Source organism: Amphiura filiformis, chromosome 2, assembly GCF_039555335.1.
Source record: "Amphiura filiformis chromosome 2, Afil_fr2py, whole genome shotgun sequence".
NCBI lineage: Eukaryota > Metazoa > Echinodermata > Ophiuroidea > Amphilepidida > Amphiuridae > Amphiura > Amphiura filiformis.
The window spans coordinates 43,118,127-43,137,611 of record NC_092629.1 but is presented as its reverse complement, the minus strand read 5'-3'; the positions used below and the strand labels follow the sequence as shown (position 1 = coordinate 43,137,611).

At 40.2% G+C, this 19,485-nt stretch overlaps 1 protein-coding gene across 3 annotated transcripts in view; it reads right to left on the bottom strand.

Moving 5' to 3' along the window:
- LOC140146247 (thiamine-triphosphatase-like) overlaps positions 1–18,518 on the bottom strand; it is a 234,773-nt gene extending 216,255 nt beyond the window's left edge. For 2 of the 3 annotated variants that reach the window (XM_072168028.1, XM_072168029.1), the window contains exon 1: positions 17,618–18,515. In XM_072168028.1, the coding sequence (XP_072024129.1) occupies positions 17,618–18,221 (604 nt within the window). In that variant the 5' untranslated portion in view covers positions 18,222–18,515. Of the gene's footprint in view, positions 1–17,617 lie in introns of all 3 variants that reach the window. The other variant, XM_072168030.1, reaches the window with a different exon arrangement.
- Positions 18,519–19,485: the final 967 nt, after the last annotated feature.

Genomic DNA, 19,485 nt, shown 5'->3' with positions numbered 1-19,485 from the left:
TGAACGAGCGCTCCGACTCATTTGGCTATTTTGTCGCGCTAATTGAGGTAATATTGGTTAATATTAAAGAGGAACTATTTCTAAATTACTTGTAGTATACCAAGGTTGCTGGCGTAATGATGAGACGTTCAAGGTTCTTGTATCGTATTCTTACAGCTTCTGCCATGTCAGAGGCTATAGAAGTATGGAGGCTATGGAAGGAGTGTGGGGTGGGTAGGCCTAGATGTAGAGGGTGGTGAGGGAGAGAGGGTTTGCAAAGGGTTGCTTAATGATGAGACGCTCAAGGTTCTGTATCGTATTCTTGCAGCTTCTGATATGTCAGAGGCTATAGAAGTATGGAGGCTATGGAAGGAGTGTGGGGTGGGTAGGCCTAGATGTAGAGGGTGGTGAGGGAGAGAGGGTTTGCAAAGGGTTGCTTAATGATGAGACGCTCAAGGCTCTTGTATCGTATTCTTGCAGCTTCTGATATGTCAGAGGCTATAGAAGTATGGAGGCTATGGAAGGAGTGTGGGGTGGGTAGGCCTAGATGTAGAGGGTGGTGAGAGAGAGAGGGTTTGCAAAGGGTTGCTTAATGATGAGACGCTCAAGGCTCTTGTATCGTATTCTTGCAGCTTCTGATATTATATCAGAGGCTATAGAAGTATGGAGGCTATGGAAGGAGTGTGGGGTGGGTAGGCCTAGATGTAGAGGGTGGTGAGGGAGAGAGGGTTTGCGAAGGGTTGCTTAATGATGAGACGCTCAAGGTTCTCATATTGTATTCTTACAGCTTCTGTTATGTCAGAGGCTATGGAGCTGGAAAAGGAGGGTGGTAGATATGGGGGGGGGATGAGTGCATTGTGGGAGGGTAGATGTGGAGGGTGGTGAGGGAGAAAAGGTTTGCAAATGTTGTTGATAAGACTCAAGGTCCTCTTATCACATTCTTACAGCTTTTGTTATATCTCAGAGACTACAGAGTTTTCTGGGTGATGGAGGGTAGATGGGATGAGGGGTGAGTGGTGAGGGAGAGAGGGTTTGCAAAGGCTTGCTTAATGATGAGACGCTCAAGGTTCTTGTATCGTATTCTTACAGCTTCTGCCATGTCAGAGGCTATAGAAGTATGGAGGCTATGGAAGGAGTGTGGTGTGGGTAGACGTGGAGGGTGGTGAGGGAGAGAGGGTTTGCAAAGGGTTGCTTAATGATGAGACGCTCAAGGTTCTCATATTGTATTCTTACAGCTTCTGTTATGTCAGAGGCTATGGAGCTGGAAAAGGAGGGTGGTAGATATGGGGGGTGGATGAGTGCATTGTGGGAGGGTAGATGTGGAGGGTGGTGAGGGAGAAAAGGTTTGCAAATGTTGTTGATAAGACTCAAGGTCCTCTTATCACATTCTTACAGCTTCTGTTATCTCAGAGACTACAGAGTTTTCTGGGTGATGGAGGGTAGATGGGATGAGGGGTGAGTGGTGAGGGAGAGAGGGTTTGCAAAGGCTTGCTTAATGATGAGACGCTCAAGGCTCTTGTATTGTATTCTTGCAGCTTCTGATATGTCAGAGGCTATAGAAGTATGGAGGCTATGGAAGGAGTGTGGGGTGGGTAGGCCTAGATGTAGAGGGTGGTGAGGGAGAGAGGGTTTGCAAAGGGTTGCTTAATGATGAGACACTCAAGGTTCTTGTATCGTATTCTTACAGCTTCTGCCATGTCAGAGGCTATAGAAGTATGGAGGCTATGGAAGGAGTGTGGGGTGGGTAGGCGTGGAGGGTGGTGAGGGAGAGAGGGTTTGCAAAGGGTTGCTTAATGATGAGACGCTCAAGGTTCTTGTATCGTATTCTTACAGCTTCTGTTATGATAGAGGCTATGGAGCTGGAAAAGGGTGGGAGCCGGGGTGGGGGTGGATGAGTACATTGTGGGAGGGTAGGTGTGGAGGGTGGTGAGGGAGAAAGGGTTTGTTAGAGGCTATGGAACTATGAAGGAGTGTGGGGTGGGTAGATGTGAAGGGAGAGAGGGTTTGTAAGGGGTTGCTTAATGATGCCTCAAGGGTTCTTGTATCACATTCTTACAGCTTCTGTATGTCAGAGGCTATGGAACTATGGAGGCTATGGAAGGAGTGAGGTAGACATGGATAGTGGTGAGGGAGAGAGGGTTTGTATGGGTTGCTTGAAGATTCAATTAAATTAAATTAAATTTCAATTCAATTTTATTTTTTTTCCATCTCATATAACAATATATATCATAAAACAAGATATTACATATTAAATATAATTAAAGTTTAGTAAATACAAGATATTATAAATATCAAAAGTTTTTTTTATAATAGCAACTACATTTTAAATACATGAGATGTGGATGCCATCAAAACGCTAGGCCTGAGGCTGATGAGAGTCAAGGGTTCTTGTATTGCATTCTTACAGCTTCTGTTATGTCAGAGGCTGTGGAGCTGGAAAGAGAGGGGAAAGACTTCTCACAGGGAGTGCAGCTGCCCCTGTTGCCTCCAATGGCTACGCCACAGTGGGGTTGATCAATGTGGAGGGTGGTGGGGGAGAGAGGGTTTGTAAAGGACTGCTTATTCCTCATATCACATTCTTGTAGCTTTTGTTATCTCTGAGGCTATAGAGCTAGAAAGGTTTTCTGGGTGAAGGTGCATGCATGGGTTGTTGAGTACATTGTGGGAGGGTAGATGTGGAGGGTGGTGAGGGAGACAGGGTTTGCAAAGATTGGTGATAAGACTCAAGGTCCTCATATCACATTCTTACAGCTTCTGTTATCTCAGAGACTACATGAACTATGGAACTTGAAGAGTTTTCTGGGTGAAGGAGGGTAGGTGGTGAACCAATCTGTTTCTATAGAGCATGTTACCGGTTACATGCTCTGTAGAAACAGATCGGTTCAGAGTGATGCAGTGTGGTCACCCGGCAACCGTTAACCAACTCATGAGGTTTATTCTGCAGTGTGCTATTTTCCTCAGTAGAAACACAGCAGAGTGGTGATTGGCAGATATATTGAAAGTTCGAAAAAAAAAATGTGGAGGTATCTGAGTGGTATCAAAAGTAATAGCAGTATGCATCACATGGCAACCTTTCCCCAGTAGAAACATACAAATAGGCCTAGATCGGTCTACATTGTTTCATATCAATCTTGATTCATAGCATTATAAAAATGCAATAGCCAATATCAAATATTTGGTGATTATCTCTGAATTAGACCCTATTTATTAGATGGAATAATGAATTCTGCTCTAGGCGTAGCACAGAGCAGATATATTATACTTCCCATAATGCATTTTTTTGTTTCAGTTCCTGTGCTCATAGGCTATTTTCAACATGGGTCTTTAGTGAAAAAAATTATGCACAGTGCATGTCCTGATGTTGCAAATTACAGTACTTTATTAACTAATGATCCCTGTTTAGTCAACCTGTTCTTAAAGAAGAAGCCCTGTCAGAGCAGTTCTTCTGGGGCAAACCAAACCTGCCTGGTTATCAAATTAATCGGTAACAAGGTTATCTCTGAATTTGACAGGTGCTAATTGATGTTTTAATATGTTATTGCATCAATTAACACCCATCAAATTCAGAGATAACCTTGTCACTGATTACTAGTAATTTGATAACCAGGCATGTTTGGTTCACCCCAGAAGAACTGCTCTGGCAGGGCTTCCTCTTTAACATGAAAAGGCATGTTTTACAGGGGGCTTGTGTAACGAAATAAAAGTGTCACTTAATTTATACATGCGGCAGTATAACGTGTTACAAAGGATTCTGGGAAGGTTACGATATCTTCTCTGGGCGTATCAGATAATGAAGGTCACACTTTAGGCCGCATGCATGCGACAATTTGAAAATCAAGCTATTTAGACTCCAAATGAGGCCTTAGGCAGTGCTGTACCAAACTCCAGTATTATTGTCTTTGCTACTATCTGCAGAACATTGTGCACTAATTATGATACTGGGAACCAGTCAAACAGCGTGTTTATTCTGTAAAGCAACCCACATTGCTGTGCATTTATTCCCTTGCATTTTAAACCTTCTTGTCGTAAACCGGATTGTTTCTGCTGTGGTGCAAATGCAGGGTAACAATTTGCTACGGTGACTACCCACATATTTAGTGTGGAGGGCGAAAGTCCAGAAAATCTTTTTTTGTGACAGGCAGTTTTCCAAAAACAGAACTCCCCCACCCCACATAATCGCAAATTGACACGAAAGCTTCATTCCCATTTATTTCATCCAAAACGGTCCTGTCATACACCTTCCCCAATCAAACACATTTCTCTTGCATTTGATCATCTTCTACTCTTCCCTAGAAAAATCATTATAATACCAAATCTACACACCATGGAATTCACCATATCACGTCCAAGCTCACATTGGGCGCCCCATTCCTTTTTTAAAGGAATTTTTATTGATTGCTCACACCTTTTCTGGAAATTTGCACAAGGTCCTTAAAAGTCCTTGGAATTTTGGAATTGGAATTTTATCTGAAGTATAATTTTGACAACATTTGGGGAGGGAAGATTTAAGAGGAGCTGTCACTTTCATTAATATGCAGCTTTTTGTGTTATATAGTAAGTCCTTGAAAAGTCCTTGAATTTTAAAGGCTTCAATGTGTGGGAACCCTGATTGTAGTAAGTGACTTGGTGTCATCACCTGAACTGTTTCTATTGTGAATGTCACTGTGTATTCTCCATATTAACAACCACCTCAAGAGGTTCATTCGAATCACCCGCTTCGCCCTTTACCCGATCTGTTTCTACTGCGGCAGTTACCGCATATTCCTCGCATCACCATCAACCATTTCGAGGATTTGGTACCAGAAGGTCATAATTGCAATAGCTGCCCTATGTACATTTTGTGACAATTTCTGTACTTTATATTGTACACAAAAAGATATGACACCTGGCAGCTATTGTAATTGGGGCCTTCTGGTCCTAAACCCACAATTCATGCCTTTGCTCAGTAGAAACACGCTCAGTAGAAACACGCTGAAACAGTCCAATTTTCCCCTGAGGTAGCATGATTCTCAGTGGCTTACCACTGATATTTTCCTCCTACTCTTTTTTTTTTTGTTTTCTCACCTACTACCCCCCCCCCCCACCATCATGGAAAATTCCCACTCTTTGAAATGCAACAAATGCCCAATTGAAATTCATTGCCCCATGCCTACCCCCCCCTGGAAAAATGCCCACAACAGGCATGGACTGAACCCAGGTCTTGTACATCATCTATAAACTCACATGATCATCACAAAAAAATGAACTAAAATACATCTTTCTCAATTATAAATTGTTATTGAATAAAGCATTCCCCATCTTTACCCATCAAAAGGATACATTTATACATAAAATTAAAAAAAGGATACATTCATCATTAAAAGTGTTGCCAACATTTTATACCTGTAAGTGTAGCATTTAATGATGATGACACCCAATTATTTCTTTATACCTTGAATTCTTTAGAGTACTGGTAGCCGGACCGTAGCCCAATATGATGAACCATTTATTTCTAAATTTAATTTAAAATAGCCCAATTAGACTGATAGACCAGAATATTGGCAACACCATTATTACTAATGGCACTGAAGTGTTGTCAAAACTTTATACATTCCCTTTTGTTTCCTTAAATATAAAGCAGCCCAATTAGACAACTACAGCAGGATTATGGCAACACTTCATTACTAAATATCATTGAATTGTTAGCATAAGATATCGCCCTAAATGTGTTGTTTTCATATCATCGATTTAGACCTACAAATTAGCTAGTAATGAAAGCACTGTCTTCCAGTTAACCGAATCTACCCTTACGATAATGTGTTATTATTACCGCGACGCATCCATACTCACATCAAAAGGTATTGTTAACAAAATCAGAATCAATGAAACCAATTATTTTATTGAAAGTCAAGGGTATGTGGGGTTCCTATGTTTTTTCATGTTTAATTGCAATTCTCTCTCTTTATTTGGTCATTTTACAGAAAGTTATGATATGATTAACAATATGTTAATAAACAGGAGAAATGGTATTGAAAATGAAGGAAATTGGGGTTCCTGTAAAGTGTTTATATAATTTTGCAACTCATTTGTTACTTAAAATATCTTTATATCTCAGTTTGAAAGGTTATAATAATGAGTGGCGAACTAATTAAAATGTAGAAGAATCAAACTACAATTACGGGATGTTTCCTGTTATGTAGACTTATATACATTAACTCTTTCCACGCAGGTGTCGACTGCAGACGACAATTTTTTTTCTTCAAATATTTCAGAATTGTAAATTTTCATGACCATATTTGGAATCAGCATGAAAAATGCATTAAAATGAGTACAAACAAGCCTGGTATTGGTTCAGTGGTTCTTGAGATAGCTCTTGATATTTTGAGAAAATATTTCAAAACTTTTGAATTTTGTGATGAAGCCTATGGCTAGTATGCAGAGCATCAGCTATACTGACTATGTCATATATCCGACCACTGCGCATGCATCCATCCCATGTGATGCATTGACGCTGTCCCCCTGTGATTTATATGTACGGTTTTGTTGGCCTAGCCAGTGAAAGACCCATGGCTACCAGTTGCCAACCTAGTGCTAGGCACGTGAGGGGTCTCGGGTATGAATTCCGACCAAAACAAACAACTTCTATTCCTTCCTTCTTTCCTTTCCATTTATCAAAAAAATAAAATAACACTAATGCACAGGTGCTTTTTGGGTGAGCAGTAAGAAATTAAGAAGGAAGAAGAGAAAACTTATTTTTCTCGGGTTCGCTTTTGAACCACGGACCCTCAGGAGCGAGACACACGACCGGGGATAGCGTGCCACTGGGGTACAGTGTACCTTGGCCGGCCAAGCTTTCTGTGCCCGTATGACTGTTCACATGGTGATGTAATCGGATCACATGGGATACTTGCGCTTGCTTTGTGCATGAGGTTTTTTATGATTGACTCAGTTTGGGTTAAGGGAAGACGTGCTTAGAATAGGGCGCGAAAGTTGGTGGATGGACGTACATCTAGCACGTATTGTACTGATTGGATTGACAAACAAGTATGATTGACAGTGTGTTTTAGAGAGTAAAGTCCCAGGGTAAAGTTCTGCTTAAAAGCCTCTGTGCATCGTAAAATTTAAGGGGTCCACAAAGTTTTGATTGGACCTGTTGGTCAGTTTCAAGGGGTCCAGGACCCACAGACGCACAAAAATGCGACCCCTGATCACCGTACTTCAATAATCAGTAGTATGAATACTGAATAGCCTTTTAATTTACAAACAAGAGACTAAACATGGCTCTAATATGGAGAAGTTCTTCTTTCATTTTCTTCTTCCCATCAATATCTTTCTTAAAACCGATATAAACTCTCAGAAAGGAAGTAACCCGATATGAGACTTAATATGACATACATCCCTTTTCTATATATTAGGGTCGTACACCTCTCGTTATGATTGATTAGAAAAATATGATTGTCTGGTGAAAAAATGTGTGATTCATATGCAAATTAGGTCTGGTTTCCTGTCAGGAAAAGAGGAGTCGGCCATTTTGATTTATTTAACATGGCTATTGACTGGCATGATCTCTGTGATGTGTTTTATTTAATATGACAATGTGGTGAAATTAATTGGCGAGTTAACTTGACAGAGGGAGTAAGAATGGATGATAGATGAGCAGCTTTGCAATTTATGTTCCATACTCCCTACACATCACATATTACTTTAATAAGTAGACTATTTTTTGATTAATCTGCTGTGGGGAAGAAACTAATGGTGGACACAGTAGCCCCTAATCTATTTCAAAATGTAGAAAATCCTTAGGAAAATTGCCAAAAAAGGCTTGTGTTCCCCAATCAGGCCCAGGTGCCCCCCCCCCCCGTCAGGGTCAGTGCCCCCCCCCCCCCCATAAGATGACCCAAACGATGCCACTGGGTGAACAATAAATCAGAATGTTTTTTGTTTTTGTTTTGGCATATTTGTACATTATGGTCAGTGGCGTAGCCAGGACTTTTTCAGTGAGGGGGCAAGGCAAATTTCCAGGGGAGGGGGCAACTTTGATGAAAATTTTCAAAAATGGACTAAAAACAGGGCAGCCAGCATCCTACAGTGGGCAAGACTTCTGGGGGCACCTGCCCCCCCCCCCCCCTCCTTGGCTACACCACTGATTATGATATTAAATTCAATGAGAGTAAAAGAACATGCAAAATTGTAGACGATTTAGGTAACCCTCTTTTTTCATAATGCAACCATTATCCTTTAGGGTGTCCAATAGAGCCAGACTGATCAACAACGTAAGAAAAGCTATTATCCACAAGATACGGTTTTGTTTCAAAATAAAACTTCAATCAAATATTGTCCACAAGTTTTCTTAATCATCTAATCTTACAAAGGTCTATTCCAGTTGAAATCCATACACCCCCTATGGAAGACATGACCTTAATCTTCCACACAGGGAGTGCGAATTTCAAAAGGGGTTGTTCTGAATGGGTGACTCTCATTTGAAATCTACACTCCCTGTGTGGGAGATTAAGGTCATGTCTTCCATAGGGGGTGTATGGATTTCAAGTAGAATAGCCCATATCAAGTTTCTGCTCATCTTCAGTGGGTTGGATACAAATGAGCTGGCAACTCTGCAGGACATACAGATTCATCTTGCCATATTATATAGATGTTCTTGATTTGTTATTGTTGCACAGTCTTTCACAACATGCCAAAGCTAGACAGACTGGTACCCCCCCCCCCCCACACACACACACAAAATGCTCACCAATTGAACTCCTTTACTTTTTATAGGCAACCACTCTTAAAACAGTCATGTCCTCAAAAAAACAATATTTAAAATAATAAAAATACAATTTTATAAGACTGTATTTATCTGCATCCTGATGGCAGACACAAAACAAAAAGTCAGGAATTTGTCTTGGTAAGAAAGAAAAGTGATTCCAAAAAGAACCAATTTAACAGACATTTTCATTTTTTGTGTCCTGAATCCACCTGATGGGGGGGCATTTTCAGGGGGGGGGCAGCTGATCCTCTTTTCCCCCACCTGGCTATGCCACTATTCATTAGGGGGGCACTTAACACAAACAACCATATGGGTATGTTCCCCCGGAAAGACCCCCCTTTTTGTCTTTCGCAGCTCCAAAAGATCCCCTATATTTCACCAAAATAGCGCTCCAAAAGACCCTTGATTTTGATCATTTCAGCTCTAAAAGACCCCAAAATTGCTCATTCCTTGTATTTCTTGTTTTTTCAGGCGATTTTTAACCAAAAGCCAAGAATTGAAGAAAGACCCTTCATTTTGACAGTTTGTAGCTCCAAAAGTCCCCATTTTACTTGTTTGCAGCTCCAAAAGACTCCCTTTTACTGGTACGCCATCAGCTCCCAAAGACCCACCACCTCAAAATTCCGAGGGAACATACCCACCAAAATTTATTGATATGTGCCCCTCCCAGTTCACAACAGGAACAGTCTGAATATTCTAATATGAAAAAAATCTGTAAAGTGCATTGCAGCACATTAATTCTCACTGATTTACCAATTTACAAAAATCTGTAACTGAATCAAATGAGATGTGACAATTATGTCTGCCTTCAAGTAGTCTCTAGACATTCCAATCTTCCATGACAGAGTTCATCGACCCATATACTTGTATGAACTTCACACCTAACCCCGACAACTTCTGGTGATCGAAACTCATCCCTATACATCAAAAGTTCAAGATTATAACTACAGGAGTGAATGCAGATGATGAACTATGACGCAGGATGATGAGACTAAAAGGTAGAGCAAGAATTAATTCAACTATAGGACACTGCCTGGCAGGTAAGATTATGGCTGACGAACATGGATCATAGATAATGTTCAGTTTTAGGACAATTTCCAAGAAATGTTGTCACAATATCTGACGAAGCTACCTGTTAATTGATGATTTAACAGCTTCTTTCCAACAAGCCTAGAATAAATCTTTTAAAAGACTAGAAATAAATTTGTTTTTTTTAGGAGAGCGTGGTCCAACCAGGGACAGACCAGGAATAAATCTACCAAAAGACTAAAAATAGATTTGTTTTTTTTAAGAGAGCATGTAAATATGAAAAGTGACAACTGTGAGAAAGTTTGATGGAATTCAATTAAGTAATTTTTATCGAGACAAAACAAGTTGCAAAGATGTTCATGAGATATGGCATTATATGAATCATAAATAATATAATTACAGACCATCAAGTGACTTCTTCAAAGGTTCAAGCAGTGGTTGTGCCATGGGGGATGTCCCCCAGTTGTCCCTATACCCCTAAAAACCCAAAATTACAAAAAATTCACTTTTTGCAGCACTTTTACATAAATATTTGTTGATTTTGCCCCCCCCCCCCCCGATTCCCTTTGCAGCTTTAAATCAGGGATCCCTGTTTAAATTAAGTGTACACCATAAACTTTCAACAATTAACCTTCACAACTAATTTTTAAAGAAATTTGGGTAATCCATATACCAAAAGTAAAATTTTTTTGCCAAATTAATGTGAATTGCCAAAATGTCCAACAATTTATTTTTTTGGGGGGGGAATTGGGAAAATTTTGAAAATAATAACCCATCTATTCAACAAAAATGGCAAAGAAAAGGGATCAATGGCTATAACATACCAAAATAAATGGCCAAAAATGAGACTCATATTTGCTGCACATCCCTGTATGGTCATTTGTACTGAGTAACCCCCTCCCCCCCCCCAAGTAATGCAAAGACAATATAATTGCTAAAAGTGTGACCCCCAGGGCAATATCCATCATCAAAAAGTACACACATTAAGAAACCTCTTTATTAGGAGAAAATGTGAAACTTGCAGATGGAAGTAAATCTTTGTGTAAATATGATCATCTTGTTTGCAACCTTTGATTACCCTTTAGCCATCAGGCTATTCCAGTTGAAATCCATACACCCCTATGGAAGACATGACCTTAATCTTCCACACAAGGGGTGTGAATTTCAAATGGGGTTACCTGAATGGGTGATTCCATTTGAAATCTACACTCCCTGTGTGGGAGATTAAGATCATGTCTTCCATAGGGGGTGTATGGATTTCAACTGGAATTACCCATTCATAACTACTGAAGTAAAAACTAGTTCACTTCTACTAGCATCTCATAAGTCATTGTCACAGAAGATATTTTACTCTTCCCAGAATCCTTTGCAACATAATGCATCACCTCATTTCATCATTGACACTTCCATTACTTTGTACAGTCCAGGTTCCCTCTGTTTTCATGTCAAGAATAGACTATCTAAACATGGGTCGATAGTTAAGGAATAACATATTTTGCAAGATCTGGATGTGTTCTGTTCATTGAGGTACTTTTTGTCACTATCGACCCATGTTGCACTAGATATCAAATCAGTACAGAGAATTAAACTGGAAGAAATGCATTGTGGGAAGTGTAAGATATCTTATCATAAGTCATTGTATTCTTGTCATTATTATTTAGCAAATTATGAAATGGAAAGTGCATCACTGAATGGCTGCTGGATGGGTGGGGATAACAAAATGTTGGAATCAAGGGCCAGCCAGTATAAGTATATCGAAGTTAATTATCTGTGTGCAAGCCATAATTCACCCATTGCACTGTTCCGCCATATGCAAGGAGAGCCTCGATCTGACAGCATGCATGAATGGGAATTGAACCAGTCATGTAACATTGCATTAAAGGAGTATTTTGTGATCCTAGCATCCTCTTTTTAAGACATTTTTCAGTACATATCCACGAAAAAAGCATATTCCCAAAATTTCAGTTGATTCCGATTTTGCGTTGCAAGTTATGCATGATTATGTGTATTACACTGCTCCATAGACAATACGTTGTAATTTCGTTCTGGTGCACCAGAACGAAATTCAAATTTCACGATAGCTAAACGAATTAATCTGCAAGAAATATTTTGTACATAAACATTATGTAGCCAGATGTTTCTAGTGATACAAAAATCTCAACTTTTTTTGAGAAAAGTGGGGGGATGAGGCTGTGGATCACGAAATGCCCTTTTAAGTTACATAATACTTCCTTTCATATCTATTGCCAGTTCGAGGCTCTCAGTTTGAGGCTCTCAAGCATATGGTGGAATAGGTACAATAGGTGAATAGGCTTCCACAACAACAAAAAGTCGTAGTCTCATAAGGCGTAGTCCTGGGTGAAGTAAACAAGCACCAAGACTAGACTTTTGAGTTAAGATATTTTATCAAAATATCAAGAGCTATCTTAAGAACCACTGAACCAATACTGGGCTTGTTTGTACTCATTTTAACATAATTTTCATGCTGATTCCAAATATGGTCATAAAAATGTACAATTTTGAAATTTTTGAAAAAAATAAATAAATAAAAAAATATTGAAACTTGTCATCTGCAGAGTTATGTTACTCCTCTATGGCAACCCAAGGCAGCCTTTTACCATCTCCCTTCCTCAATCAAAGTCAAGTGACAGTCAGTATTTTTGTGAACTCACCTACTTTTACTACACTAATCCTATACTACCCAACTAGCTAATTTAATGTACTCCCATGATGCATCTGTGTAAATACTCGCCCTACCTATCCAAGGAAATTATAGGCCTAATTACGATTACAAAAACAATTGTCATTTCTGTGAACATGTTTGAAAAAGCTTCTAAAAGGTACAAAATGGGGGATGGCCCAAACTCGCCATAATTAAACTTTACTTTATATATTAACTCTCCCCACACAAGTGTCGACTGTAGATGATTTTTTTTAATTCAAAATTGTCAAAATATTGTACATTTTCATGACCATATTTGGAATCAGCATGCAAAATGCAATAACATGAGTACAAACAAGCCTATTATTGGTTCAGTGGATCTTAAGATAGCTCTTGATATTTTGGGAAAAGAACTTGGGACTTTTTTATGTTGAAGTCTATTGCAAAGTATAAAGAAAAGCACACAAGAGTATTAAAGGAGAGATGATTCAAGAGGACAATTTGAAAATGGTTAATTGGGAACCTCATTCCTGGGAAATTTGGTGTTTGGAAGGAAATTTAAGAGTTGAAAATAAAGGATTTTATTCAGTGGCGTAACTTTGGGCCAGGGTGCCCGCCGCCCGGGGGCGAAAGTAGATCAGGTGCCCCTGACCAAGGATGTGCATAGTCCGACGTGTAGGACAGTGGTGTAGCTAGGTGTTGTGGCGCCCAGGGCAAAGGATACATAATGGCACCCTTTCCAATTCTTGGAGCGGAGCGCGTGAAAATTTGAAACTAGAACTGGCTCCAGTTCCTCATGCCGAGGAAGAAGAGGGGGGGGCTTGGACAAAGTGCAGAGGGCCTGTCACTGTCACCTCTGCACTGAACAAGTACTGGTAGATTTTGTAATGTCAGAGAAGGCAGAGCACCTCTCTGCACTGAACTAGAACTTGTTCCAGTTCCTCGCGCCCAGATTTGTGCCGGCCTTCAAATGCGAGTGCTTGCGAGGCTAGGACTGGTGGATTTTGGATGTCAGAGAGGGCCAGACACAGTCCCCTACATACAGAACAAGTGCTGTACAGTGTACACTGAACAAGAGCTAATCTCAACTCAACACATGGGCAATGTGGAGTAGTGGACATCAACAAACAAGATTTATTTTGCTTCATTAAGTTGTTCCTCAAATAAATTTGGACACTGCTAACTTATTGAATATATGAATAAATGTTGACACTACGGCAACAATGGGATCGAACTTTAGACATCATGACATTTCGACACGAGGAAAATATATTGATGACAGCACTAGCTGCAATGCATGATGGGAGATATATCATTCTTAATGATCCTACGGCATCATATCTACCTACAATTCATAATACTATAAACACAAATCACAAATTTTACACAAAAATCTACATTATGATTTATCAAATATAATTATTTAACAGCATAGAGGCCATGGGTGACAACAATAAAGAGCTACTCTCAATTTCTGAGAATTAAGGAACAACTTTGTAAAAAAAACCACATGCACACAACAAAAATTAATGAAAGGTGGCAGAAGTTTAAAAGACCAAAAGGAAATGTGAGTTCTTTATATAACTGTGCTGTGTAGTCACCTGAGTGGGCTATTCCATGCAGTGGCGTAGCGTGGGTCATCATATTGGGGGGGGGGCACCGACCATGATGGGGGGGGGGCACCGGGTCTGATTGGGGTTGGGGCACAAGCCATTTTTTGGCCATTTTCCTATGGGATTTTTAAAAATTTCAGATCGATTGGGGGGAGGGCACGTGCCCCCTGCCCCTATGACGCTATGCCATTGATTCCATATGAAATTCATATACCCCCTTAATCTCCCACACAGGGTGTGTAGATTCATAATGGATTCACCCACCCACCCACCACATTTAAAATGCACCCCCTGTGTTGAAGATTAAAGGTCCGTTCATTCTACCACCGCATTTGCGATCTGTTGCTTCTCAGAATAGCCCACTCAGGTTACTACACAGCACAGTTATATAAAGTACTCACACTATGCGGTGCATTGCCACACTGCATCGTACTGCATACTACTGCATTGCGATATCGCAATAAAGTTAAATACATTTGAACTTGAATTTGAGTTGCGGCAAAAAGTATTCAATATATTGGCATCACAAAGCAATGCAACACAAATTCGGTGGTAGTATGAACGGACCTTAAGGGGTGGTGCAAGCAATAATTATGTGTACCGGTACAGTACACCCAGGGTGGTGGAATGCAGGCCAAAAAGGGGGTCAAGCATTTTGGCAGGTCAAAAGGGGGGGGGCAATTTTTGGCACAGATGTTTAGGAAACCATTTCTATATTACGCCCTAATAAGGTGCAGGAAAATATTAGAAACACTATCAAATGTGGAAAAATGTCCTGCTCGCTGCGCTCATTTTTTGGCACAGCCAAAGCGGGGAGGGGGAAGTGATTTTGACAGACCATTTTAAGAATTCACCACCCAGGGGCACACATTATTATCACTCCACCCCTAAGGTCATGTCATCACAATGCATTCCCCCTTTGAATTTGTCCATTGTTCTGGTGAGTGCACACATTGATTTTTGTCATTTTGCACTACCCTAAAGTCAAAATTCAGTTGTAACCTCAAATTAACATCTAGAATATGGGTGGGTGGACAACCTAAATGTGTCAAAAACAAATTATTCCGAAAATCAATCTGCAAATTGTCTAAAGAATACAAAAATATTGAATATTATTAATCACATTTAAAAAAATGGAATTTAAAAAGCCAAGTGGGCAAATAGATAACTGAGCAATTTGACAGTTTAAGGGGGTACTACACCCCTGTCCAATTTTGTGCCTATTTTTGCATTTTTCTCAAAAATTATAGTGCATTGGAGACAAGTAAGATATGTATATTATGGGGGCAAGGACTACAACTACTGTACTGGAAATTTTATTTCGGCACAGACAGCAGTTGTGGAATTGCAGTCAAAAATGAGGGAAAACCAGTATTTGATCAATAAATCAATAACTACTTGCCTTGAGTTGCTGAATTTTCAGAGCAATAGTTGTAGTCCTTGCCCCTACAGCATGCATATCTTAATTGTCACCAATGCACTTTAATTTTTGAGAAAAATGCAAAAATAGGCACAAAATTGGCCAGGGGTGTAGTGCCCCCTTAAAGTACTTATATTGTGTACAGATGAATAATTAGAATGAATAAATAATGGGCTATTCCTGTTGAAATTCACAACCCCCGTATCGAAGACATAACTTTAATCTGATTATCTCCCACACAGGGGGTGCAGATTTCAAATGAAATAGGGTTACCTGAATGGGTGACTCTATTTGAAATCTACATCCCATATGAGGACGATTAAGGTTATGTCTTCTACAGGGGGCGTATGGATTTTGATGGGAATTGCCCAATATAATCTAGAATATTTCCAATCAAAAAAAGGGTAAAACTATAACGATCTTGCAAAAGAGGTGGAAAGAATAAATTATAAAAGTGCAAAGCAAACTGATTTGTAAAGTGTCATGGGGATGGGGGTTCAGTAGTGTTGCCAGGAATTTTGTGTGAGGGGGAAAAGCCTATTTTTTTCTCCCCATTTGTCAATTTTTTGTCCCATATTTAGTCATTTTAAGGAAACTTTACTCTTTGCCATCCCCATTTCATCCCTGAAAATTTTCTGTAGGGAGCAGTTAACCCACTGACTCCCCCCTCTGTGGGAGTACATCCGGGTAATGGGTAGTATGGTTGCGGACTTGTGCTGTTGGATAACCCCTCTCCTGCACAAGATAATTGACTATAAATTGCCAACCACCCCACAACCAACTAATAGGCTGTGCAATAATTATATGCGAGGGGGGAGGCAAATTTCATAATTGCCTACCAAAAAATGTTCTCCCCCTTAAGACTTTGTGGATGAGCGCGACATCGAGCCTCAAAGCAATGAGTCGCGATCAAGGGAGGACGAGCGACGAAGTTGTGAGCTGTGAATGTGTGATACCCAGTATAGATCCCTTCCCTATGGATAATAATAGGTACATGGTCTATAGCACAGACTACCCCTAGTATCATAGCCAGAAGGGGGAGGGGGACAGGGGTACATTACAGAATTTTGACCCCGGTGTCAGGAGTGGGACATATTATGTACATGCCACTGTTACTAGGCTGGTCATTGCAATTTTGCTTTCCCTGTTATCAAAGGAAGCATAGGGAGGCAGTCAATCACCCCTTTTTTGATAGTTCTTGGGGTGCATTCATGTTTAAAAACCCCAACAGCTTCACTTCTGACCACCTATGTTTAGAACAGAACCATCCTTACAATTCACACCAGTCTCATCACCTTTTTACTATATTGTCATGTGTGTGGTGAGATCAGGCTTTCCTCCATGATTTCTGAGTCACTGTGTGTCAGGGGTGGGATTAACATGCATTTGTCCCAGTAAAGTCATTCTGGGAGCCAGTCAGCTGGACGATTTAGAAATTGTGCCCCCCCATGAAAAACATTTGGGAAGCCCTGTTAATTGCCCCCCAATCTTCAGGCTGTGAATCCACAAGTCTTGATGGTCTCCTGACTATGCTTGCCTGTGAAGTGGAATTATTTGGCCTCATTTCATATTTGGTTTAGCTGTACTTGTCCCCTGCACACATGATCAGTCCCCATGGCCATCGACCAGTCATCATTATGGAGGCATCTTTCATTTTAGGTGTTCATCCAGCTGATAAAGCTAGCTCTGTGCGAAGAGTACCGTAAACATTTACATAAGATTTAAGTTAAAAACCATTCAGAAACACTTGTAAAAGGGGGGCTGATGCAAAAAGGGGGGCTGACATTTTTTATCCTTCAGAAGGGGGCCTTTAAAATAGCACCTTAATTTTCTCGTAGAACATTTTCTGTGGGGTTGACGTTCATTTTCCATGGCCAAAAAGGGGGCCCTGAAAGTAACTTTTGGTCCAAAAGAGGGGCCCTGAAAAAATAAGTGAATTTTTTTTTGGCATCAGGCCCCCTGTTACAAGTGTTTGTGAACGGCCACTTGGGGTGGGTGGGGGTTGTGGGTCAACATCAAAGGAAAGGGTCTGGGTGCTTGTATATTTCATGGGGGACTATGCCTCTAAATGTGCATCTGTACTCCTTTACACACACCATGGACAGGGTACTAAATAAAGTGTTATAAATAATCATATTGGTCATTGTGCCACCTAAATACCAACTAACCTAATTCCTGGGAGAGCTTTTCCAGACGTTGCACTGTCTCCTCAACCTTGCTCTCGGAAGCCATAATCTCGATCTCTCCTACATTGAAATCAAAATCAGTTGTATCCAAAATTACAGAAACATCCTCCCCAATTTGATAACATGTCCTGGTAGTTTTAAACGTGGCGAAATTTTGCATATCATGCTGCTGTAGATACTCTTCCACGCTACTACTACTAGCTGGAGTGCTGAGTTGTTGTTTGGTGTTGACTTCCGGGTTATGCATTGCATTCAATATGGCGTCTAGCCGTGATACTATTTCACTTTCCACTTCTATCTCTACATATTTCGTGCAGGTTGCACCCAATTTGTCTTCATGAACACCTACTTTAAGCTCCCATGTACCATCTCTCTTTCTTAGCCAGCAATCAGCGAGGGTGAACTGGTACGATTTGGTATCGAAATACGCATCCTCGAACGTTGTTTCTTTGATGCGTATACCGCCAGCCTGCAGAATTCTTTCCCCGGCGTCGCTCGTCACCGCGAATTTTCGCTCTATTTCAATCTTCTTTTCCACACCTCCGTGTTCCATAGAGTCTTTGTGTTGGTTAGAATCGGTTGCCATATTTTAGAATGAAATCAGGCAGCTAGAAATGTCGGAATTTGTAAAATATTGTCAAATGTTCATGCGAAAGACGACTCTGCATGTGTAATGTTTACATCTACTCAGCTGTTGTTGTAAGGGCTTCCCCAGCCTAAATCCCATCAGTGAATGACGTCACTTCCGATGTCCTTGACCACAACTCAATGGCCGGCTGGCTAGACGCTAGACAATTTGCATATAGCGGACAGTCCCTGGCCCCAGTGTAATGGTCACGGCACTAAAGGTCATCGCCAAGTTGACCGTTATATTCACGTTATTTATGAAAGTAAACATTGCTCTGGTTTCGCAATGTTGTTTTCCTACGGCGATTTCCATGCCATGTTTTGTGAGTGGACTGTTTCCGGGTTTTTACCAGGGTAGCAAAAAATGCCTGGATGAAGAGCTCAAGGGCCCGGGATCAAGGGCCGTGACTCCAGGGGATGAACAGGTGTGTGGTGTGTTATGGATGGGAAGGGAGTGTGTGTGTGTGGGGGGGGGCTCGTGCAATTTAGAATTAAAAAAATATATTGACCTATAAAATATATTTTCAAAAATAATTTTCAGATGATTGAAAAATCTGAATCTCATATCATTTTCAGATGATTGAAAAATCTGAATATCATATAATCATTAAATAATATAAATTATCATAACGATTATTTCAGATGATGATGATGACGGCAATATTTATATTTAGGCCTAATCACATAGCCACATAATTTTTACTGGGGAAATACTAGCTTGCATGCATACCCCGCTCCCTTTGTAGTTTGTTTCAGCTATTGTTATTATCAAGAACTTGCATCAAAACTAAAAATAGGTTTAAATTAGAATCGAATTAAACAAAAAGCCCAAGGCGATATATCGAAATCAAATTGCCATGATTGAGAAATGCAATTTTAGGTGAAAAAAGTGTAAATATGCGAACTATACTTTTTTCCCCTATCTGGAAAATGATGTCGAAAATGTGTGTCAGTGTGAAAAAAAAGCGAAATTGAGAGGAATTAGAAAGTCTAAAAGCTTCCCTCGTCTAGACTAATTTTACATAATGTACTGCTTATTTCAGACTGGAAGAAGGTAAAAAAAATCATCAGACTGGGGGAAAAAATCCCAAAATCATGTCGCGGCGCGTCAATTGTGCGTGATGTATAATACAGACCTATATTGTGAAACGATATATCTCAAACCTAAACATACAAAGCTCAGTCATACCATGTGAGTGGATATTTCCTCACTTCACGAGATT